General features: G+C 36.9%; 1 protein-coding gene across 4 annotated transcripts in view; it reads right to left on the reverse strand.

Moving 5' to 3' along the window:
- CDC42BPA (CDC42 binding protein kinase alpha) overlaps positions 1-24,632 on the reverse strand; it is a gene marked incomplete at its 3' end in the record, with an annotated part of 187,639 nt that overhangs the window by 25,770 nt on the left and 137,237 nt on the right. For 2 of the 4 annotated variants that reach the window (XM_081997795.1, XM_081997794.1), the window contains exons 18-28: positions 18,932-19,037; positions 18,156-18,304; positions 17,048-17,139; positions 14,297-14,373; positions 9,254-9,292; positions 5,961-6,080; positions 5,190-5,270; positions 2,956-3,061; positions 2,083-2,219; positions 1,282-1,421; positions 282-363 (exon numbers count right to left, since the gene is read on the reverse strand). In XM_081997795.1, coding sequence (XP_081853921.1) covers positions 282-363; positions 1,282-1,421; positions 2,083-2,219; positions 2,956-3,061; positions 5,190-5,270; positions 5,961-6,080; positions 9,254-9,292; positions 14,297-14,373; positions 17,048-17,139; positions 18,156-18,304; positions 18,932-19,037 — 1,129 coding nt within the window. Of the gene's footprint in view, positions 1-281; positions 364-1,281; positions 1,422-2,082; positions 2,220-2,955; positions 3,062-5,189; positions 5,271-5,960; positions 6,081-9,253; positions 9,293-13,086; positions 13,135-14,296; positions 14,374-17,047; positions 17,140-18,155; positions 18,305-18,931; positions 19,038-24,632 lie in introns of all 4 variants that reach the window. The other 2 variants (XM_081997793.1, XM_081997796.1) reach the window with 2 other exon arrangements.

Consider the following 24,632-nt stretch of genomic DNA (forward strand, 5'->3'; position numbering starts at 1 on the left):
CTAACAGGCGGTTGAGAAAAGTACATCTTATTGTGAAGGTTAAAAAAATAAAACCCACATAAAGTGAAGACAAGAGCTTGTCTAAATGTACCAATGCTATTTTTACCACGAAAATGATATATGTACAGATCCTTATGCACTGCTGCTGCTGCCATGGATACCACACAGCTAGAACTTGCAAAGGAAATAAAATAGTAGCAAGCTGTCAGTGAATTCACATCGTACATCACACTGTGAAACCCTCTACTACTGGGTTACTAGGTTCAAAATGCAATACTTACCCTAAAGATACAAGGGATATCTTTTCGATTTGCATGGATGACATCTGAGGCTAAGACGGAACTCACTGAGAATTCTTCATCCCTTATAGAGACCACAAACACAATTGGGAAGAGTTAAAGAGAGTAAAAAACGGTATATTTGTTTTTCAGTTATATTTCCGTAGTTCCAATAGCCTTGTTTCGTGAAGGACACAACAAGGCAACACTGAGATCTAATTTTTAAAATTATTCTTTCCATTTCATCTGTAGATGAAACTCACAAATGCAATGTTAACATGATGAATTCCTGGTAAATGCTGATGGAGATCTATTCAGAGTATCTTTTTTTTTCTCTTTAAATTAAAACCTTCTTAAGAAGAAAAAAAAAATAATCAAACTTAAAAAATAACCCTGAACCAAGAATACCTCTCCAACTCCCTCATAAAAATCCAAACTCTCTAGGAGGCATAAGCTACAGGTGTTTGAGATATTTTTGGATAAACTAACCTAGTTCAGAGATAAGCTTTACTTAGTTGGCATGTTGAATGTTCTCAGCCTTCAGTGAAGTTGGTAGTATTTCAGAAATACTGAAGACAGTGTGAACAAACTATTTAGCCCTTCTGAATCAAAAACTGTATTAGTTTTACCCTATAACAAAGTTTTATCTGTCTTTCAAAACTCTGTTACGCCCCAAAAGATCTTATTTTTCTTCTTTATGCATTCCAGATCTTCTACAGAGCTGAACAGATGCATTTTGGCCCATGATGTAGTAATGGATGTTTAAATTGCCACATATGAACACACAAGTGGAGTTCAAGCTAACTGCAAATACTGCTTTTTCCACGGAAAATTAGAGGCTCTCAACATGGATCACAGTGTTTCTTAAGAGCTCTGGAGCTTCCTTACTGATTTCACAAAAAGAAAAAGCAGAAAAAAACCCTCCAAATGCCTCAAAAGGAAAAGCAGAAAAAAAACTTCCCAGTGCCTCTGAAAAGCTCCCACTCAGCACCAAACAGCTTACCTCATGTCTATGACCTGATTCACTATCACGCTGGGCTGGGAAGCTTTTCCTTCTGCTACATCATATAGGAAGAGTTTAAAATCACAGATCACTGCCAGTGCTCTCTGCCAACCTTTCTTTACTCCAGCCGGTTTTGGTACCTTTAGCAAAATAAATTATGATCAATTCTCTGTAAGTTTGCATGCAATAAAAAAATCAAACAGATAGTACAAAAATCAATTCTCTCATCTAGGCTGACAAGTTTTTATTCAGTGATAACGTTAAGCAACATAAGCAATAGCACAGGTGCAGTAAAACAAACATCAAACACAGCCACACAGACACGGCAATATATTATTTAAAAAATTCATAGCACCACAGATTCTTTCTTCTTATTTCACAAACTCATTCAAAGCCATATTAACAAATATAGAGAAAGAAAACCCATCTCTAGTTGGTCAACAGGAATATGGCCAAAACTACGTTGAGTAATTTTTTTAATATTTATGTACAAGTATCCACACCAATGACCCTACAGAGTAGTAGCATCAACAGAAAGACTCAGAAAGTCACAGGCCCTGGAAGATGATCTGATCTCTAGACTGACCAACTCAAAGCACAGTGGGAAACAGAGGTGGGAGAGAGAATTACTGTTGAAAATGTAGGAGTCACTTTGTGAAAATTTAGCTCTAAGTTTCCAAACTGTTACCTTAAGGTATAACTGGACCCACCACCCCCGCCGCCCCAATTAGAGTTTAATTCCAGCTCCAGAAAGCAACAAATTTACTGTGAGTGCCCCAAATGCAGCTACCTGATACTTACTCGGACATGAGCTTCATAAGCTGTTCCTATGCCTTTCTGTGGATCTATTCCCAAAGGCCCCTTAGTCTGTTCGGGAGGGATTGGACATACCGCAGGAGCCTTGTCTGCACAGGTTACATGGCAAGAGAATCCACATACTTGTGAGGAGTAAAAGAAACAAAAAGATTCGTTGGTTATTTTTTGTGCAATGCAAAAGCTAAGACAATGATGATATTTATAAAGGAATCCTCTCTTTTTGATCAACAACTGAATAGTTTCACTGAACTTTGCTATACCTCCACAAATGTAAGTCTGTGCACAGCAGCAGTTCATGCTTTTATCTGCTCTAAATTCTGATTTTCTCATTTTCAGAGGTGCATGGATACACAGTCTGGTTTCATACAGGTTAAGAAAGAGGCTAATCAGAAGCTCAAACTGAGATGATTTCCTCTAGGCCCGACGCTACCAGTAAACAAAAAGCTGGAAGCTCCTCTAAATGATGAGTGTCATTCTGTGTACATACAAACCTAGACTAAATTAGTCCTGAAAAGAAGCAAAATTGGTACTGAATGGCAACGTTGGCTTACATTTTGCCCCGAGTCAGAAAGTAAAGCTGCTGTCAGCATAATTGACCACTGACTGTGACTGCTACTTTAAATAAACTGAACTAAGCTCTTCTGCCACCAATTGGAATAAGTATGTCCCCAGTTAACTAGATAATCTGTGATGTTCAAAACGCTTAGCTTTCACTGTTAAAAGACTGAAGCATGAGAATATATTCTGTTACTCAAAATATGAACAGAAGACACCTGCATTATCACACCACAACATTTACTGTGCAATTTGCGTCTGTAAGAACTTAGGTTCACATTTCCTGCTTTCACAAGTGCTTACCTTCACAAGTACAGCCCTGTCGTATTAAACCGACCATCAGAGATGTGCATTGATTGCATTTTGTTGGTGTATTAAATGATTTCACTACAAACTGGTGGGCTTTAGGCTGTGAAACAAGCAGACAAGGATGTTAATACCTGTAACACTTCTGAAGAACAGTTATTTTTTTTCACAGACATAAGAGTGCATAGGTACATTTAAAAAGGCAGCTTATTTGTGTTTGCCGAAATGGGATCTGAGCTCCTACCACACGGGCTGAAAAAAATTCCTTACAAGTGCTCATTATTGATAATTTAAGCCATCCTCTATAAACAAAACCATGGAAACTGGATCTTGTCTCAGAACATGAGTTTGGTTCCACTGTAGATAAGGAAAGTTGCCAAAATCATTCCATTACACTCCAGAAGTTGAACATGTGTATGTGTGTGCTTGGTGGGCACCTGGCAGCCAGCCAAGGTCAACCCACCACAGTATCTTCTAAGCTGCACATTCAATGCTCCTCTGTAGGTAGTGTTGCCTTAGTTCAAAGAAAAAAATCAGACTTTTTCAAAATTCTAATTTTTATACCAGAAAGCATGACAGAGTTCAGTTTTATGGTGTCAGGTGCAGGCAATTTCAGAACACCCAATTTAAAAGCAACAGTTTATAGATGAAGTTGATTTTGAAAGGGCTTCTTGTTACTTCTTGGGAACACAGACTACATGAGTAAGGGTTTTAATTCTCTCTCCCCTCAAGGATGGCAGTGCTGATGCTATGATATCAAGGCTAAATGACTAGGTAATGTGATAATATGATTCGTAAAGGCCTTATATAAAATCCAGGAAGCTACTTTGCTTTTCTAAAAGAACTTCCAGCAAAGTAGTAACTGGTAGGTGGAGAAAGGATACAGCATAGGGTGAATACAAGGCTGCCCAAACTACCTGGATGACGTACATGATCTGAAATAAGACAATTTTGCAGACTACTTTAATGAGTAGGTATATTAAAATTTTATTCACTTTCCTGTTTTTCACAGCATAAGATATCACAGCTAAGGGCTCAAACTTCATCCATATTTAATGACAGTTTTACTGTTACAATGGAAGCTTTCCGTCTACAGATGGATGTCTTGTTTTGAAACTTGCAGGAAAACAATACTTAGCTTTAAAAACTGATGCAATCATAAAGTTACAAGGTTCTTCAGGGAACATAATAAATTATAAAGCAAATCATTACTCACTGAGCAAAACATTTGCAAAAATCAAATGATGTGCACAGTAAAAATCTGTTTCACATGATTCCAAGTGCACTTACAGTATTTTTTTAATTGATCTACTAGGACATTGCCAACAGAACACAGTCAGCTCAAGCTTTTTAGCTTGCCTTTCCCCAAACAAAATCTTCTGTGATTCTGCAATTTATCAAACCAGAGAAGCAGACCTATTACAAAGACAGACTTACTTCGCTGATTAGTTGCAGAAAAACTATCATTTTTTTAAACATACAAAAGATTCCCAAGTCATTGAGGCACTTCTGAAACTTTTATGAGAATTTTTTTCTTTTAATAGCTTGTATCTTGTTACTCATTTGCTTGAATATATGCAATTCACTGTGAATTAGCATACACTGACTGACCTATTTGGCCAACAGTAAATTAATTTCAATAACGGATGTAAAATCAGTATTTATGCATGTAAAAAGCCAGAAGACTGAAAAACTGGAATTCCTTCTCCCCGCCCAGTGCTGCAGTGCTGACTGCAGTGCTCATTCTACGTTGCTTATAAAAAATGCAAATCTATGATTTCATTTTAAGCTTACTCTTTGCCTTTTCTCAAAAATAAGCATCTAATTAGCACACAGATGTGCTAATCTGAGACTGGCCCACAGTGACATCAGTTTTACCGTAAGCAGAGGATAGAGGCAGGGTGGTCAGACACATGCTGGAAAACACTCTTTCTAGGAAGTCTCTTTTACCCTCTTCATGTTCTGGTTCGTTTCTCTCTTTCTAATGCCCAAACTACTGTTTTTCCTATAATCATATGCCTGTGTGCTGCTAATGCCTAATACAACTTGTCACACCACATAATGTAAGAATGAGGGGTTCTAAACTTTAGAAAGCAACCAGGTTGCTTATAAACAACCCTTCTAGGCAGTTCTGGTAAGACTACTGTGATAAACAGTTCTCCTGAATCTGTTGCCCAGGAATGATATTTTTGCCCTTACTACATAAAAAGCGTGAACACTTGACTGAATACCTTTGGTGCAGAGAGTCCCGATCCAATATATGCTGTCCTCATGGTTGGTGTGTGAATTGAACGGGGAGGATGATCTGTAACCTGAACATAGGCCCCAAAGTATCAGTAAGACATCTGATACACGCTATCACAGATAGCTTGAATAAAGTAAAAAGACTGTAATGTCCCTCCCATCCCCAAACATACAAGCAATGAAACCAAATTGATTAACACAGGAAAGGACTCAGAAAACAAAATCTTATTTCTCAGCAAAATGATGTGCAAGATTAATCTCTTAAATGTCAAAAGTAACTTTGTATTATCTGAAACATTTGGTTGAATCTTTTCTGATGTAAAATAATCAGAGTTAATTTTTTTAACAGGGAAAGCAGATACGCTATTATGGTTGCAGAGCCTGGCCAGTATTTTATATTTACAACACTTTCTGCAGGACTCCAAAACGTGCTCTTACAAACTACAGTATAACATTTACTTTGTGCCAACATTCCTTAAGTATTCATGACTGAGGATATATTATCAAAAGAGACTGTTTCTAATAATTGATTCAACATAGTTCCCATCCCTAATCAATTACCCGTATGCGAAAGGAAATGCAACATTTTCCAAAATACAGTTCACCACTAGTGCAGAAGGCTCTTACAAGGCCCTAAACAGTCCCTCTGCAGACATGTGAGCTCCATTCTAGACAAAAGCATTTGCAGTAGCAACTTTTACATGAGTGAAACTGTTACTCCTAAAAAGACAGACAAAAAATTGTCAACACTGAAGTACCTCGATTGGTTCAATCTCACTAGCTGTAGAAGGAGACCTTGATCTTGAATGGAGGTGAGACTTGCTATCTTCATCCCGTGATGGAGTATTAGACAACGTAAAATTCTCAACAGAGTCAATCTAGGAGAACAATTCAAGAGGAAAAAAAAACAACAGAAAAAAATAAATCAAAGACATTATTAAAAAAGAATTCTCAACTCCTACCAAAATAAGATATGCGAGCAGTAGTATTCCAAAGAGAGATCTGAGAGGATAAAAATTCTGTTTTAAGCAACTTCCTAATTAAAGTAAAAAAGTGCAATGAAAATTATTGAATATGAACACGTCAAGGCTTCTGCTGAGAGGTGAGCACATGCATAAGAGCTGCTAGTTCAGGGGTCTCATAAACACTTGAAGATACTTGTAATTCAGCATTTTTAAAGGGTGAATATTTTCTAAACACTACTGGGTTTTGTCCACTGGTAGTAGAGATTTGTTATCTTTTTGTTATCACTTTGTTAAGTGAATTCCCATATAGTCCATGTAAATCACTGCAAACATATTTAGGAGAAAATAAGGAGAAAAGGCAGAGCAAGCAACATATTTCCTTAGGTTAGTGTTAATTATATTCAGAGAACTAAGTGGGTTTTTGTATCCCATTTAAACTACAAAAACATCCTTACCAGGAATACAGTTTCTTCAGGGGACTATTTTCCTAGTCCTTGATATACAATGAAACTAAGTCCAACACAGAACTATACTGAACAACAAGGCATATAGGTATGACCAGGTATCTTGGACAACAAGTAATCTTTTGTCAGTGCAACCGAAAAAAAAAAAATTATCAGAGAATGGAGGATTCTTCCTTGAAAACAAGACATCTCCACATCAAAGTTTGCTATGTAACATTTTTTTTTTTTTAAATTAAAGCTAGATGAAGACGCTTTTCTCCATTAATAATAAAACTAAAAGCAGGAGGCCTACAGAAGGCTCCACTGCATGCCTGGCTTTTCTGGAGCAATACCATCACCAGTTCTCCATTGCTAAGGATTTGGATAGCTTGCACACAAACTAAAATATGCTGCAACATTTACAGAAAGCATTTGAACATTCCAGTGTTTTTTATCTTATTTGCCATTGACATCATACTAAGAATTTGACAAACTTTACTGCTTTTTGGGAATAAAATATATTGCCAAGCCAATCTTATTCATGCATATACAGCCCTGTTCTCTAGAAACTCAGTCATGGTAGCGAACAGGTGCAGTTTCAGTTTTTTCTTTTTTATTTTACTCTTTTTCTTTCCTTTTTTTTTTTTTTTAATAGTAGTGAATTAATTTTGATGGCTTCTAGTTTTACCATAGCCTTCAAAAAAAAAATTATCTGGAGGAGAATGCTCATAAGCTTAATCAACTTGGGCATATTAAGATGCCTGCAAGTATTTCTGTAATGAAAATGGGAAATTCTCACACTGGGATACACCTGTTTTCTACACATAGATCATGTGTTTCAAGCATTGAGGCAAAAATTAGCAGTAAAGCAAACGTTTTCTGCTCAGATTTATCAGAAGCAAATAATAATTGCAAGCTTTATCTGGTATTAGAAACGTTGATGCCTTTAAGTAGTAAAGCCCCAGATATATAACATTGTTTCAATTATTTTAATATTTTTTTAATCCAGTCTAAACTTGTGATAACTTGGAGTCCGCTCAAAGACTGTTTAAGCTCAAAAAATTCTACCTTCTTAAAAGTACTATTAAAAAAATAAGCCCAATGAGTGACTACAGGCGAATACTCCATTCCATAGCAAGAAACAGACATTCCTTTTCTTCTGCGAGTTAAACTCAGAGATCTAATCTATCATTTCATAAATGCTTCCAGATACTCCAAAGGTTTTCCCTTTCAAAGTAGCATCTGCATACCAAAGAATTTTCATGATGCCTCTTAAAAAATTTAGTAGAAGCATAATATAAATGATGGAACTTTTCTGGAATGTGCTACAAAGCTTTTGTGGTTGAAGACAACTGCGGAACCAGTAACAAATGTATTTTTACTTTACATACGAACATAAAAAGCCCACAAAACACACAAAACCTATCTACCATTACAGAATTTGAAGGGATTTTAACCACCACCTTTACTGCAGGAACAGGGCCTGAAGCTGTATTGCTGCAGTAATCTCCAGGTTGCTTGCTTTAACGAGAAGAACTAAGTACAAAAGCAGCCTGACTCAACTATGTGCAAAAGCTTACATGGACTGTATTAACACCATTAAAATTCATTTTAAACTAATCCACTGGATTATCAAAAGCACATTTCAATATTTCCTATCAAATTGTAATAGCCTTGTCATCTTCTATAGGACTGTGCTTAGTTGTCTATATGGTGTCACCTGTGTAGGTCTGAGCCAAAGCTAGCCAGTGTATAAACACATCTTGAGGAGAGATGAACTTCTCAACTGGAGCCACAGCCAACAAATCAAGCAGTTACTGTAAGCTCACCTAAGACACTCAGCAGCGTGCTTTGAACCGCATAGGTAAGGTCATTATTAGAGCTGTTGGGCATCACCGCACGTTTGTTGAATATTCAATACAAATGCTCTGTATGCCTTCCTATTCCTATCATCATATGTGTATAAAAAAACAAAAGTAGCAGTATACGTTTAAAATCGACATAGCATACCTGGTACCAAGTCAGCCTGACAAAGCTTTGGTAACACCATGTTTAACAATCCACGCTGATTTCTGAAACACCATAGAGCTTTCCAGCTTAACAGATTACAACACATCCAACTTTGTCATCCTTGTATGAATTTCTCCTGTCCCACTTGATGGTCCAATTTACTCAATTCCCCACTTCCAATTTATTTATATTTGTACTGTGATATTTTCTATCATTTGCTATGACATGCCTCCCAAATAGCAAACTTCTGCCTTCTATAGGCAATCCCATAAATCAACACAAGCCCTCTACCAAGGGCAAGGAAACAAACGGGCTCTCATTTGACATTTGCTTGTCTTCCCAACCTCCATCTACCTGATCAGCTTTCACAAAGAACTTCCATATTGAAATCAGAAAGTACCCAAAGCATCTTCTCCAGTTACTGTGACATTCTGCTCATTGGATTACCAAATGAAATACTCCGAAAGCGTTTAGCCCACAGCTGTAGAACAACAAAAAGCACAGCAGCAGCAGCAAACAGTAGCAGCAGCACAAGACATGCAGTGAGGTAAATACACAATCCATACATGAAACAAAGGCATGTACACAACAGGCAAAAAATAAAGGGCCACATAGAGTAGGACAGCCTCTTACACGTCTGCCTTTGTTAGCTGGAATACAGGAAGGAGAGTGCTTTAACAAAGAAAGGAGGAGAATATGTTACAAAACCAAACAGTGACACATACATCAGCTCAGCATTCCTCACTCTATATCTCCAGAGGTAGTGTTTAGACACACATAAACATGCTCATTTTTACAAGTATTTTGAAAACAAGTTCTTCCAGGGCAACAAGAGGGAAGAAACATTAAAAAAAAAAAAGTAACAGTTATTTTAAAGTCTGCAGTTTTACACTGGACAATAGCAGTGAAACTGCAGACTACGTTACACTAATAATTTGCAGTTAGCATCTCTGTACTTTGAACAAGACGAATAAAGCAATGTCTTGGATTGCAATATGTCCAATTTAAAGTATCATTAAGAACCAGAATTATTCTAAACTCAATTACAAATGTGCAGGCCGAGTCAGGGCTCTCACCACACACTACTGCGGCTTACTCTGTTTGATAATGAGAATTCAGAACATGATTTATTCTGTGGTTATTTACAAAGTTCCAATTTGTCTAGTCTAACCAAAGCCTGTGGGGACTGCATGTGAGGACAGATTGCAGAGGGATATAAGAAATCTATTTGTAATTTGTAATGTCTTGATAACAGGGGAAAAATAATATTTTCTAGCAAGTGGGGGAAATAATTTTGTCAAGGGAAAATTTTATTGTTAAAAAATAATCACAAAACCATCTTTAAATAAAACAAGCAGACTGCTTCTAGTAGCTAGTGAGATACACAAAGATCCACCTGGCAAAAACCCAAGACCCAACACTTCTATTATCAGACATTTCTAGTGAACACAGGAGACTTAACACCTAGACGACGTTAGTAAGAGACAGCCTGCAACATACAGGAGAAACAGCGGCAAAGATTTAGAAATTAGTATATTAGTCACTGGGGGTGACTCCCCTCGCCATCAAAATCAGAAACAGCAAAACCCATTCCTACTCTCCTTTGCACCCTCCCATGTGCACAGGAGATGCAAGGATCATTTCTGAACGCATAGGCTTTCGCAGGTATGAGGATTTAGGCACCAGTTCTACTGACCTGGCTAAATATCTATCTTTGGTTTTGAGGAGGGATAGCCTGAACCAACAGTGACCGCTACTCGTCTAAATAGTGAACTACTACTTTTCTTGCTCAGCATCTGCAGGCTACAGAGGCAGCAGGACATCCATTTTTACTTCTCTCCAGAAGAAATTGCAAAGCTGCCATTTTCCTCATTGAAACAATTAACTCCAGTTAATGTTACAATAAACAATTATGTTATTTGGATGGCACACACACAAGACGTACCCACCCTAGTAAACTCCTAACGTAGTCAGTGGGCTAAACTCAGTGTTGCTTATACATCTATATGTTAAATAAGACTCCAGAGATCTTGCAAAGAGTGCTATCTAGCTGCAGCTGCATATTATTTTACACTTTCTCTGTCATTCCATTCTGAAGCACAGAGGTTGGAGAAACAATACAGCCCATTAGTAATACTTACTTCGGGTTCTTGATTACAGGAGAGACTTTCCTGAAACACATGCAATTCTGCTGCACTGCATTAAGTCTGACCTGAGGACTTCTAATTTTTCCTTGGTCTTAATAAAAAGAACCCACACATCTCAATTTTGACTAAGCACAGATTAATTCTTCTTGAAATGCTGCAAGAAACACTGCCCTTCAAGGTAACTACTGTCAAAAAGAGACATTGGAAAGGGAATGGAGGTCACATGCAGTGGGGAGAGGTTTTTTTTAATACCCTTACTTTAATTTAAGTCTGCCTAATACATTGATATTGAACCAACTCAATGAGCTAAACCATAAATAACCATTTTGATAATTCAGAGGCTATATATTATGAATCTCACTATGAATGAATCCATTAACCGTCCAATAAATGAAAGATGAAGAACTGACTTTAAACACAACTTAATTATACCACGTTTCACCTACTAACACAGACATTAGCTTTACTTCTTTTTCTAATGATGATGGGTAACTCAACAAGTCTTTTATCTGTCTGCAAGGTACTCTTCCTATCTTTGAACAGTCAACTCTCTTCTTTTACTGCTTTTCCAGAGAGAAAGAAATCTGCCCCAGTGTTAGAGACATTAGCCCCTGGCCTGTCCAGTCCAGCAATGTACTCTTGCCTTACGCATTTGAGGGAAAAATGACTCCTGTGGGACTCAGATTGAAGATGTAACAAGTAAATTTGATTCTGCGTGTATTACGTCATTCCCATGCAACAAGATACACATTAATAACTGGAGTTTTACCAAAGACTAGAAGATGGGTATCTGAAAAGATTTGATCTGGGTGGACCAATCAAGAAGAATGTCTTGAAGTGTATATGCCAACAGTTGAAAATTACTCACTTGCACAGATGAAAAAACAAAGTGATTTTGTCAAAATGCTTGTGAAAAAAATATGCTGCCAATAAATACAGAATGAAGCAGTGGTGTTCTCCAAAACTAACTAGATAGCAAATGGGAAAACCTTCTTGTCCTAAGCTTCCCCTTGCAAAACAGAACATTATCAGCTACTCTGCCACATATGAACTTTATGTCTTTTTTAACAGCATTTAGGAGAGAGTATTAGATATTTTTAAAGGTAACTTTCTATGAAAGAACCTGCTGATACAAACTAAGTGTTCCTCATACTGAGGCATCATAAAAAACATTTCTTTAATCCAGGTAAAGGATATAAATATTAATTTATTGTAGATTTAACATGACAGGAAAATATACTCTCTTTTTTTTTATCCCAACAGTATCAGCAAGACTTTCTATATGCTGTCCAAAAGTGCAGACAAATACCTTCTTCTGTGATACCACAAATGCACCTTCACATTTTGTCTAAGGTCCATACTTGATTTACAGAAAAAAAGCATCTGGAAAACTGTTATTTCAGAGTTCGTGAAAGGAAATGCAACCAGTAGAATAGGCCCTTATACTCTGCCCTCTTTGTTACAGCCTTCACAGCAGACATTTTTAGAATAAAATGAATTACATTGCATTTTAATGCAAATAGGATTATATTATTTTAAATACATATGTATAACTAGGTGTGTATGTGTATACACATATATACAAGCACACACAGACGTACACACACAACATAGCTACAGAATTGGAATGGATGGTTCTCTACCATGGATGCATAGTATATACTTTGATTTTAAAAAGCTGATTATTATTTACTTTTATGTGCCTACTACTTCAGTCTAAAAGAAATACAATGCAGTCAATTTTCAGCTTTTAATTCAATTCCCTTAGTATGCAATTGGTAGGATAAATATTTAAACACTGTCCTGATTAAAAACTAGCATCTCAAATGGCAATAAAAAGTAGTAAATTACTTCAATTATAATAAAAATTACTTCTTATATAGGCTAAAAAAGGAGACTATATTTTATTTGAGCAAACAGAAATTAACTGTATGCAAGGAAAACAAGAAAACATTTGGAAACAACTAATGATAAAGTAATACTATGAAGCAATAGAACTAAATTAAATAAACGTGCCAATGATTTTGGAACTATTTTCCACAGGCCATATCAGTAGATAAGGCCCAAAAGCAGCTTCTCCCCAATAGAAAAACTGTTTGCAATTAAGAATTCTTCACCCACACCTAAAGAAAAACATTTACTTGAAAATTGAACATCTATCTGCATAAATAGGTGTAAGTATGCTCTTATAGAAATACTCTGTTCTCCACTGCACTTGCGGGTTTTTTTAAGTTGACTGCATTAATGTTTGAATATTCCAAATCAATCAACTGATCTCTGGTATTGAGGAATTTGATGGTTTGAAAGTCAAAGACTTACGTCATCCATAAAATCAATCAATGAGGATGAAGAGGAGGAAAAGGAATCCTAGTTTAATGAAAACAGCAGTAAAAAAACAGAGAGAGAGAGAGAGAGAGAGAGATGGATGAAGAAAACTGTTCAGTATAAATAAAAGTGCAAAAATAAAGAACCATAAATAAGTGCCAGTAACCTCAGTAAGTGTTCATTAATTGCCTTTCACAGACAATTAATCAGTAAACTACCTGTATAAAACACAATGTTTTTCCAGCATTCAATCAATAAAATAATATTCCTACACTCAACAGGATTTTTATATAGAAAGTAACTTACAAATTTTAAAAAAAAATTAAAAAATGGTATTAACTATGATGACTTCAAGAGAGAACAATGAATTAATGAATACACAATGAAAAGAAAGTAAATTTTCGAACATCAATAACATCAGGGATTATGCTCCTTAATAGCTAAATGTGATTATCTTGTACACCTATCAGGAAAAAAAACAGGGGCAAATTTTAGACCAATGTGTAACTGTACAGGTGGTGCCTTGTCCCCTCTGAATTCAGTTTGACCAATATTTCACCCCAGCTGTTCTTTTAAAAGAAAAATGGTGCAGTGCTTACTGTTTATTAAAATAAGAAGATAGGAAATGTATAGTATCATTTCCATTTTTTTATTCCAGGTTTTCTACCTAAACTGGTCTTTTGTCTAAAAGTGACAAAGGAATTAAACAGATTTATTTTTTAAGTATATAGGATCTGTGGAGAGCAGATCAACAGTAATTATTGGGATTTTACAAATCTGTGTAAAACGAACAGAAGATAAAAACAACCTAAATATACAGTACCAATACTGTATTCATGGAATATATTCAAGGATTGTTTACATATTTTCTTTTATTTTTCCAAACCAGGATCCACATTACTTAGCATTTTTCTGAATACAAAGACAGGCCTTTTGAACAACTATGCTTTTCATGTTCACTACAAACTCAGGAAAATTTCTGCATACAAGATTTGAGAGAGAATTCACTATGATTAGTAGTGTTCAAGAGCAGACAGCCAGCACTGTAGCTGACAAACAATTCTCACATATTATTATACACAAATATAAATGGGGCAATATGATTAAAATATAGTAGCAAACTCTCAGGAAATATGCATAAAACCTGCACGTAACAGCAGTAGTCCCACTGATTAACAGAGAGTTAGAAAGGCTATAAACTTACTTCAAATTGATCCAGAGCAGAGGTAGGCGCATTCAAAAATGCCAAGAAAGAATTCTGTGAGTCTTGGTGCTTTACACCTAGAAAACAGCAGCAGGTTTTTAAGCTACAGAAAAATGACCCTTCCATGGAGGACCTTTGCCTTGCTGAATCAGGGTTTGAGTATCCACCTGAACAACCTACATTTTTTTAAATGACTTGTCACATTTGGTCTGTTTTCCAGAGTAAAAGATTTTTTTTAATGGACATACACCCACTAAGCAAGCAGCATACGTTTAATTAACCTTTTCCAAGCTAGGATGTCTTGTGTGAATTCAACATGAAAACATACTGTATGTACGTGTCTATTATGCAGAAGACACAGGTTTCTAAGGTGCTTATGTCCATTTGCAACATGCACTGCATGACATACTGGCACACACGCTAACACAGCAGGCGTCATCCTGGCTCCAGTCACACGCTGGACATGACCAGACAGCTTTATCAACAGTGAGGTTCCACAAAAATGTACAGAACAGGCTTTCTGGGGAACACGCAGCATTTCCAAATAATACGGGTTCCCTGACCCATGCTCTATGCCTGTCTGCCACCTCTCACTTTTGAATGTCTAGGAGTAATACAATCCTGGGTAAAGTTTCAAATGTCTCTGTCACGCTACACCATTTACATAGTTTTCAGCCAGTAAGCAGAGCTGGAACGCTGCACCCTTTGGAGCTGCAGAGGCTGGCATATCTTGACTGTAATTTTAACTTGCTTTAATTCATATATTTTTTTCTTCTTCTTTTCTTTGGGGCATAATTCAAGTTGCCATGTGGGTGTTTATAAACCACAGATGTGTACAAACTCTAGCTTCCTGAACACTGTAAATACATTATGTATATATATACTCATTATGACCAGAGCCTGCAGGACTGTATGCCTCTCAAAAGACCGCTGCTGTCGAAGGTCACTTATTTATTTTTAAAAAATGTCAGTGTCTTGCTCTAACTGGCCATATCACCCTGTTTTCTCTAAATATAACCCACAGTGAGTGAAGAAGTTACAAAGAACCCTTTCCTCATTAAAATAGAAATACTTTGAAACCCCAGTAAAATACCAAAAACCATTCTCAAATTACCTGCTACTTTTACAGAATCATTTTTAGTAATCTTTTTCCCCACCCTTCTATGTTTCTGGAATACATTTACAAAGAGCAAAGGATTCAAGTGCTAACCTAAGTAACCCCTTCCTAGAAATCAGTTTCCAAACACAAGTAGTTACTCTACCACTGTACATTGACTACATTTGAATCCTCTATACAGTTCATGATTCAAACATTAATATGTTTCTTCTCAGAAGAGAAAACCAAGTCCAAAAATGATAAGGATTTTGGACTAAGGTGTATTTCTATCAACTATTTGAATAGTTGCAGTAGAATCTTATTCACTTCTGGCAACAAGCATAACTAACTTTTCCTTGAATATTACATTTTCTTTCCTTTTTTTTTTTAAAGAAAAAAAGTAAATGTTTCTCTCTATTTTCACAAAAACAATAAGGTTTTAAACACTGGAAAAAATACAGGGTAAAATATTAATTATAAACTCTTAACACATTGTTTAACACACAGGAATATTTCAGAAGTCAAGTAACCATGCATAATATTTAAGACAGTTCAAGAATCTATAAATGAAAGCTAAATATGACAAAGCATTATTATCTCCAGGGAGATGCTATCAAGAGTTCCTCTCCAGGCACTTGGAAGAAGCATAATCCTGGTATCACTGCTAAGCATCAAGATGAACAAGTACCAGTTCTCTAAGTCTTATGTACTAATTGGCACCAGTCATTTTTTAATGTTCTGTAATAGGTTTGTATTAATGTTTACCAGTCAGCCAGCACTTGGAGGCCTATATATAGGAGATGAATGTTAACTACAATACATCGTTGATTGACATGCCATTAGGTTGCAAAGGCTGAACAATATTTGACATCCCTATGCATCAATGTGCCAGGGTTTTGAAGCTCTGGAGTTCAAACAGTTCCCTACAGAAAATTAGGTAATTCCATTTGGCCTGAGAAATCACATCTTCCCATGTGACTCATAAGATACAAATATTAGAGCTACTACGGGAACTGCAAAGAATCAACCAAATCATTAATCATCTCTCAATGAAAATTTTTTCATTTCAGGATTACCAAAAAGTCTCTTCTCCCAGCTACAATGTGAAATACTGTTAGACAGATACACTAGAAATCCCAGAACAGCAAAGCAAACATGACCACGCTGCTCACTACGTGGTTACAAAGCCAATCAACAAAGTCATCCCAGAAATAAATGAATCCTATGAATGCCTCTGCAGTTTACTCTCTGGGTAGACAGGCCCAAAACATTCATAGATGAAGAACACTATGATCAGTATTGAAGTCTAAATACCTTCACTGATCACAAAGGGGAAAAAAACTACAAATATATCTATACTTCTAAACAGCCTTCTGGCAGTAAATCACCATACACATGCCAAACAAAAATAATGCAATTCCAACTCAAATAATACCTTACTGGTTCAAGTGTATCAACAAAACTGAAGCGCATTACAAGTACATATTAGAAGTGCAAACGCAGCTGCTGTTGGGTACATCTTAACATGCAATTGTCGTCCTTACATTTTGTATACCAAAGTCTGTTGGTATCATATTTCAGTTGCAAAATGACAATTGATAAGATGTACCCACCAATGTGAAACATGTTATTTACTTGGACATCAGTTGCCATACCCTTTTCTGATCTGAGCTCTTCTGTCTCCTTTTTCAGCCTTTCAATATCTGTCAACAGTTCCATGTTCTTCTTCTCAGACTCTTGCAATTTACTTCAAAAGAATACAAACAAAACACTTATATAAATACTGAGAACCCATGATACAGGTCACTTTTTTTGTTGTCTATCTTTGCATGCTATTTAAAAATTAATGCCCAGCAAGCTTCATGATGTCTTCAAATGCCAGAATGAATTCAGAAATCTATTGGGACCTGTTTAGTAAGGCATCTTAAAAAAAACAAAACCAAGCAACTAATTGCCTGTTTACTCATTAAACAGGCTCATGTTTGTAATTTATGAGCCATTGTGCAAGCCTGTATCCTGCAAATGAGAAAAAAAACCCACGTGTTTTTATGCTTAAAAATTGGGGTGTTTTAATTTGTTAATTTACAGTGCCTTTGACATTAGTAGGTTATGTTGAACTATTTTTCTTCTCAGGTACTTTACAGTTAGTTGTTTCAGCGCTTTCCAATTCACAGCTGATAGGTAACACTACTATGCATTTCTACCACACTTCTCATCCTCGCCTATCAAAGCACTGGTTCTCCTGTTCTTAGAAGATCGACAATGCTGCCTATCATCATATTACCTGGCCTGAAAAACACCCAAGTCAGGTGCACAAGGTATCGCCACTTTACAGATAACATACTTGAATCACAGCTCTGTCCAACTCTTCGATAACCACATCTTATTACTGTGCAAATCAGTATGCAATAATTGACTTTTGTCAGCCAACCCAATGCAGCTATCAATGGAATGGAAAAGAGTATGTTCTAAGACACAAAACCAAACTCTGCTTGCATTTGAACTTGTTATCACAACTAGGAAATATTATATTATTAAAGAGAAAGTGTCTCTACTGAAAGCCTTCAAGATTTCAAATTTTCAGAGTAAATGTTCAGCTGCTTACACAAAGAAGAGAGATGGTCTTTTTTTCACATGTGAATGTAAGAAACTGGCATATCATTCATTAGCAAGGTTTGACAGACAAGATAGTTAAAATCATGATTTGATGACACTCCCTAGGAGATATCAAAGTAAATTTCCATGAGAACAATTGAGTCTTACCACTCTGTAGAGATACAGGAAGCTTTGACTTTATTCAACTCATCTTGAATAGCCTGTTTGGCTCGGATTTCAGCATCAAGAGCAGACTGTAGCTCCAACCTTGCAGACATATCCAGTTTTGCAAAGCGGCGCATCTTCCATGGCATGTCCTAGGTTAAGAATAAAAAAACAGGGAGAAGAGTAAGAGGAAAGGAAGCTGAAAATGAGGAATGTAACTAACTTACAACAATTACGTTTCTCAGTCTTTTATGTTGTTAATGTAAGCATTCATTAATTCCAAAGTAATGTAAAATTAAAAAAATTAAAGAGTATTGTTATTAGTATTATTATTTTAAAACTGAAGTACTAAGAAGGCAAGATGAATGTCTTATGCTGTCATGATCTCAAAAGCAAAGAAATTTTTTGAATTCTAGTTTTGATATGCCTCAATTCAAATGACAGCTACAAAGGACATTCACATTTCATGACTGAAAGATTTTTACAGGACTGACCCAAAGTATAGATTACCTTCAACAAATTCATACATGATTACGAAGTAGCTACTTGAACAATACCAAAGATAAAATCACATTATAAAGATATTGGTGTTTAATTAATTGATAAACAATAAATTCAATAAATTCAACAATAAATTCAATTATTCAGAAGGGAAGCTCTAGGTAAGTTTAACTTTTGACTAACACAGACTCTCAGACCTGTTATTACTGCAGCTGAAACTGTCAAAGCAGCGTTTTTTCAAACCAAAAAACATCTGACATATGGAAGTAGAGTCTTACTGTAGCTCTTGCACCCAAACTGGAGTTCCTCAGGGCCTCTAGTTCTTCTGTCATTTTAGAAGCCAAGGCTTGAAGATACCCTCGAGCATCTTTTTCATCACTTACCCTAAACAATTACATGAGAAGAAAAAGGTGTTTTAACCAAAGAATCTAAAGAAAAAAAAAGTCCCCTCAACAAAACAGCAATCAGAAACCGAAAAAAAGCAGAATACAAAACAAAAATAAAACATAAGGAAACAAACAAACAAAACAGAAAACCACACTGAACTAAGCCTTTGCTGCTTTGCAGAGTTCCATTAAACAATATGCATCACTAAGACAAGGAATAAAGATTGAAGAATTACATATCTAAGTAATATATGTCTCCATATAAATGTCAGCTACCTGAAATTGAGGCTGTAGGAAAGAAACCTTTCAGGATTCAACCTATTTTTAGAGAGTAAATTAATACAGGATTTATAACCAATAATTAACAATTCAACTATCCACATAATACTGGAACTAGCGGTTGACTTTTCTGTATCAATTGTCTATGAGAACTAGTAGTTAGAATCAAACAGTGATCTTATTTCAAGAAATACTAATTAAATAGGGAGAGTCTAATTCTAATGTTACTGAACAGCATAAGCCGGAAGAGGCACTCTCATCCCTCAAGCTTTCTTGCTATCAAGACATGTTTTCTGGGTGTAAAGACATCAAGAAGGAGACATGTCTGTGTTTTCAGATTCTTTGATCATCAGTCACAAAGAAAAAAAAAACAAACAAAAACCAACTTTCTGTGATTAATCACAGCTGAAGGTTCTTGCTTCACTTGGCCTTGGCCTCAGGTATTAACATAGAAAAGAAAGGTGCTAAAAAATTACCTCACTGAAACTAAGTAGCTTATGAAAAACCGAAAACAAACAGAAAAAACAAACAAACCTCCCTCCCCCCAACACCATAATTTCCTTTCACTTTGCATGCCTGGCTCTGAACATACTCCCACTCGGGTGGGAGTGTTGATCTGCTGGAGGGTAGGAGGGCTCTGCAGAGGCATCTGGACAGGCTGGATCGATGGGCCGAGGTCAACTGTATGAGGTTTAATAAGGCCAAGTGCTGGGTCCTGCACCTGGGTCACAACAACCCCATGCAACGCTACAGGCTTGGGGAGGAGTGGCTGGAGAGCTGCCCGGCGGAAAGGGACCTGGGGGTGCTGGTTGACAGCCGGCTGAACATGAGCCGGCAGTGTGCCCAGGTGGCCAAGAAGGCCAACAGCATCCTGGCCTGTATCAGAAATAGTGTGGCCAGCAGGAGCAGGGAAGTGATCATGCCCCTGTACTCGGCACTGGTGAGGCCGCACCTTGAATTCTGTGTTCAGTTTTGGGCCCCTCACTACAAGAAGGACGTTGAGGTGCTGGAGCATGTCCAGAGAAGGGCAACGAAGCTGGTGAGGGGACTGGAGCACAAGTCTTATGAGGAGCGGCTGAAGGAACTGGAGTTGTTCAGTCTGGAGAAGAGGAGGCTGAGGGGAGACCTTATCGCTCTCTACAACTACCTGAAAGGGGGTTGTGGCGACGTGGGTGTTGGTCTCTTCTCCCAAGTAACCAGCGATAGGAAGAGAGGAAATGGCCTCAAGTTATGCCAGGGGAAGTTTAGATTGGATATTAGGAAAAATTTCTTCACTGAGAGGGTGGTCAGGCATTGGAACAGGCTGCCCAGGGAGGTGGTGGAGTCGCCATCTCTGGAAGTGTTCAAAAAACGTGTGGATGTGGCGCTTCAAGACATGGTTTAGGGAACATGGTGGTTCTGGATTAATGGTTGGACTTGATGATCTTGAAGGTCCTTTCCAACCTTAGTGATTCTGTGATACTCACATTGCCCACAGAAGAAACTCAGTTCTGCAACACCAGGGTATACCCAAGTCTCTAAGCTGGTCTCAGAGACCAGCAGCCTAACACCACAACTTGATCACAGATATATCAACACTAACCACTGAAATGTTTAGGATGTGCTCTAAGTAATGAACCTCAAATAGTTTTAAATAACTTAAAAGAAAGTGGGGAAAACAGTTTTTCTATTTCATGAAAAGTAACTTATCCTTGCTTCCCAATCTTTCCTTAGTAACTGTAGTCCTGAGTATGCTGGACAGGAGATGAGAGTTCTCCAGATGGCTGAATTTGTCTCACAGCGACCCTTCTGCAGAAAGTGATTCCCTCTCTATGCCTATAAAGCAATGCAAGTTTCTCTGGTTGGTACTACAGGGTTCATATACACAGTGAATATGGAAATGGTGCTACTTGCAACTTTATCATTGATTAATAAAAATAACACAGTGTTTCAACAAAGACTTATAGATAGTCACCAGGAGGCAAGAAAGACAGAGAGCACATACACGAAGGAGGAACAGAAGAGTTTTCTCAGAGTGGCCTTAGGGCAAGATCATGATGCAAAAACTATGGTCTAATCATCTACAGGTTCTGGGTGTGCAGTTTTAGGTTTCTGTAAGAAAGACTGCTTTAATATAGAGGAGTCTAATGTAAAAATAGCGACCATTTGCCACACAACTCGCACCCAACATGAAAAAGTAAGCACTTGTTCATGCTTTGGGCTTTATCTTTGTCTCCTGCTTACAATTTAGTTCAAAAGGCAGGGAGGAGCCTAGGGAAAAAAACCACATGTCCTGAATCAATTAAAGTCAGTGAGAGTTTTGATATTAATGAGTCACTATTTTTCCCAAGGTACACTAGAAGTCAATGGAAGCAGAACATCAACTTTTTTTTCCCATAACATTCTGGATGACACATTTTGACGACCAGATACAGATGATTTTGGCCTATACAAACCACTTAGGGTAGAAGAGTGAGTAAAAGATGTGAGAAATAGCATAAGATGCTTTTGGGAGTGTGTGTGGGTGCATAATTAAATACATACTAAAAAGAAAAGAGTGTAAGCAGGAATAAAAAGAATGTGAGATCTCCAGGTGAGAAAATAAGTTTTCTTGATATACAAAGAGGGAAAAGAAATTCAGGAATCAGCATTTGATCTTCTCTGTTTTTAATGACGTGGAAAATCTTTGCAGAAAAAAAAGGGACAATGTCAGATTAAAAATAAAACTGAATTGGTGCCTTATTTTTTAACTCTTCTAGTTAAATCTGAAAAACTTTAAATTTCCAATTTCTGTGTCAATTTTTATCATGCCATATAGATCCTTCCTAATGGAAGGTGACAAAACACTTCAGTTATTTGGTGTATGACGCACAGAACCTTCAGGCTCTAAACACTGAAAAGCGGCACATGCAAAAACCTCAGAGAGCTGTTCCACCGAACATGCAGAAATCAAGAAAACGAAAATATAAAGTCAATTTTTGCAAAAAAATCTCTACTAAGTTTAAGGAAAGTCCTCAGACCCTTAAAGACAGTAAATAAAAGCAATACAATTTGGAGCCGAGATACGGTTTTGTTGACCACTAGGTGGCAACATTCTCTCGATAATGAGATACACTGATTAAACATTATGTGAACCCAGGGGCTGTCAGAATTTTTTTTGTTGTTTGGGTTTTGTTTGGTTGGCTTTTTAAAAAAAAGGTAGAGCAAGAATGGTAAAGTTCCTTTTACTGATGTTTCTCTCCCTGCTCGTCTCCTTACAGAGATCCCCAACAAGCACAGCAAAAGACCTAAGGAAGAAAGTTCATCAGGTTCCACCCAGTCACTTCTTTCTTTACTGAAAATTTAGATTAGATTAACTGTTCTGTTTTTATTTATAACATAAGTGCCCTCGCAAGCTTAGTTCGTTAACTATAAAGAACCTTGAACAGCAATATACTACAAATTCCTGTAAAATTAAATGAAACTTTTTGGTTAGAGGCAACATCACAACAACCTTTAAATAACCACTGACTAGTATCTAGTATGCTATTTGTCAGGCTCCTCAGAAAGTCAGACTCTCTGGGTCTCTCTATCCAGGATACCTTACAATACAAAGTAGACTAGAGATTTTTGCTGAACAGGAAGGGTCTTAAAGCCCTGGGGTCTTATGTCAAGTTGCATCTTACCTGATTTAAAAACGTCAAGGAAGTCTGAGAACCATGACTCCCAATTGTCCTGCAGTTTCTCTCTTCATATCACTACGCTCAAAGCCTCCAACTTGATTTTTTTCTTTTTCCCCTGTGCTCTCCACCAAAATCTGATTCTAAAAATTTTCAACATTTCACTCTGTTCCCAAACCCTGAAATTTCCCCCGGCCCTCCAGAATTGCTATTTCATAGACAATTAACTTCCGGTTATTCTTACCTCAAAACACAATGCATCTCAGAATTTTTCATTTTTTGAGTTTCTTACAGTTGAATTTTTAGCAGAAGTTTTGCTAAACTGTTTCCACAATTTGTGTGTGCTTTCTTCTGAGAGCAACCAGATAAAAAAAAATACACAATACTTTGGGGGTTTTTAATGTTTGATTTAATGCAGAAAGAAGTGTTTGGGGGGTGCTTTTTTGTTTCTTTGCTGGTTTTTTGCCTTTTTTTTTTAAATGAAATAAATAATTAAGATAAAATCAACCATAGTAGAGTTAATTGGAAAAACATCTAGTCATCAAGGAAAATAGTAACTTAACCTTCTGGTAAGCAACAGTCACAGCTCTGGCCAGCCTAACATGCACTCTACAGGTGAATCAGGTAGGATTTAGCTCAACAATACAGAATTCATCATTTGAACCAGTTGTCTAGGCTTCCTTTTCCATCAGTGGGGAGAAAAAGAGCCTTCTACAGTACTAGTCATGGGATTTTAGTTGTCTGCTGTAGGACTTCTAGAACTAGGTTACATGAATCCCCCCCAGGGAGACTAATACGTTAAGGTTCTTGCCAAGTACTCTGGGAATCACTACCAAGATTTCCATCGACCTCCTTTCTGCAACAGAACAGAAATACGGTACCACGGCTATTTAAAAGATTCCTTTTTAAAGCGACTGCATTAACCTCCAATGCAATGAATCTCTTTCCCATCTCCCATAGGAAAATTTATAGCTGACTATAAAAGCCTCAATATTTCTTACTCTTGTCAAGGAATGATGAGTGATTTGGCTAATATAAACTTGCCAATATAATAGCTCCATTAAGGCTGAATGATCTGTGAGGGTCTATTGCTACCACGTTAGAATTTGAAATGAAAGCTTGATTCAAGTGTTTATATTAAAATTTTGGCTATATTTACGGCATCTTGGGATAATAACAGCAAAAATAAAAAGGGTTTTGTTCATTTGCCTTAAAAAGGATGCAAGAGAGCACAGTAAGAAAGCAGGGAAAGGCTAAAGGGAACATGATAGGCCATTAAAATTAGTCGCAAGTTATAAAATCTGAAAGAAATAATAATTCAGAGGGCCCAAGGAGTCGTGAAGAAAGTTACAATCTTAACCACCCAAAAAGTGGATTCGAATAGTGGGGCAGATTTCCTGAGAGAGGCATCTATTAATGATGGCAAAGCACTCAAAAGAAGTAATGGACTCCTTGGGCTTGTGTTACTTAAAACAGGGCTAGAACCTTGAACTACCATAGGCAGCTGAGCAAACTGTTTACAAAACAAGTAATTAATTCCACCTACTGCCTCCTATCCTTCATGAATCACAGTACAAAAAGAAGATGGTAGGCAAAACCCATTTTTAAGAGGTAGAAAGTATGTACCCAAAATACATATTTTACAGTAATATTATGTGAAAAATTCACTAGTTTTG

Source organism: Phaethon aethereus (assembly GCF_964289735.1).
Source record: "Phaethon aethereus genome assembly, chromosome: 3".
Lineage (NCBI taxonomy): Eukaryota > Metazoa > Chordata > Aves > Phaethontiformes > Phaethontidae > Phaethon > Phaethon aethereus.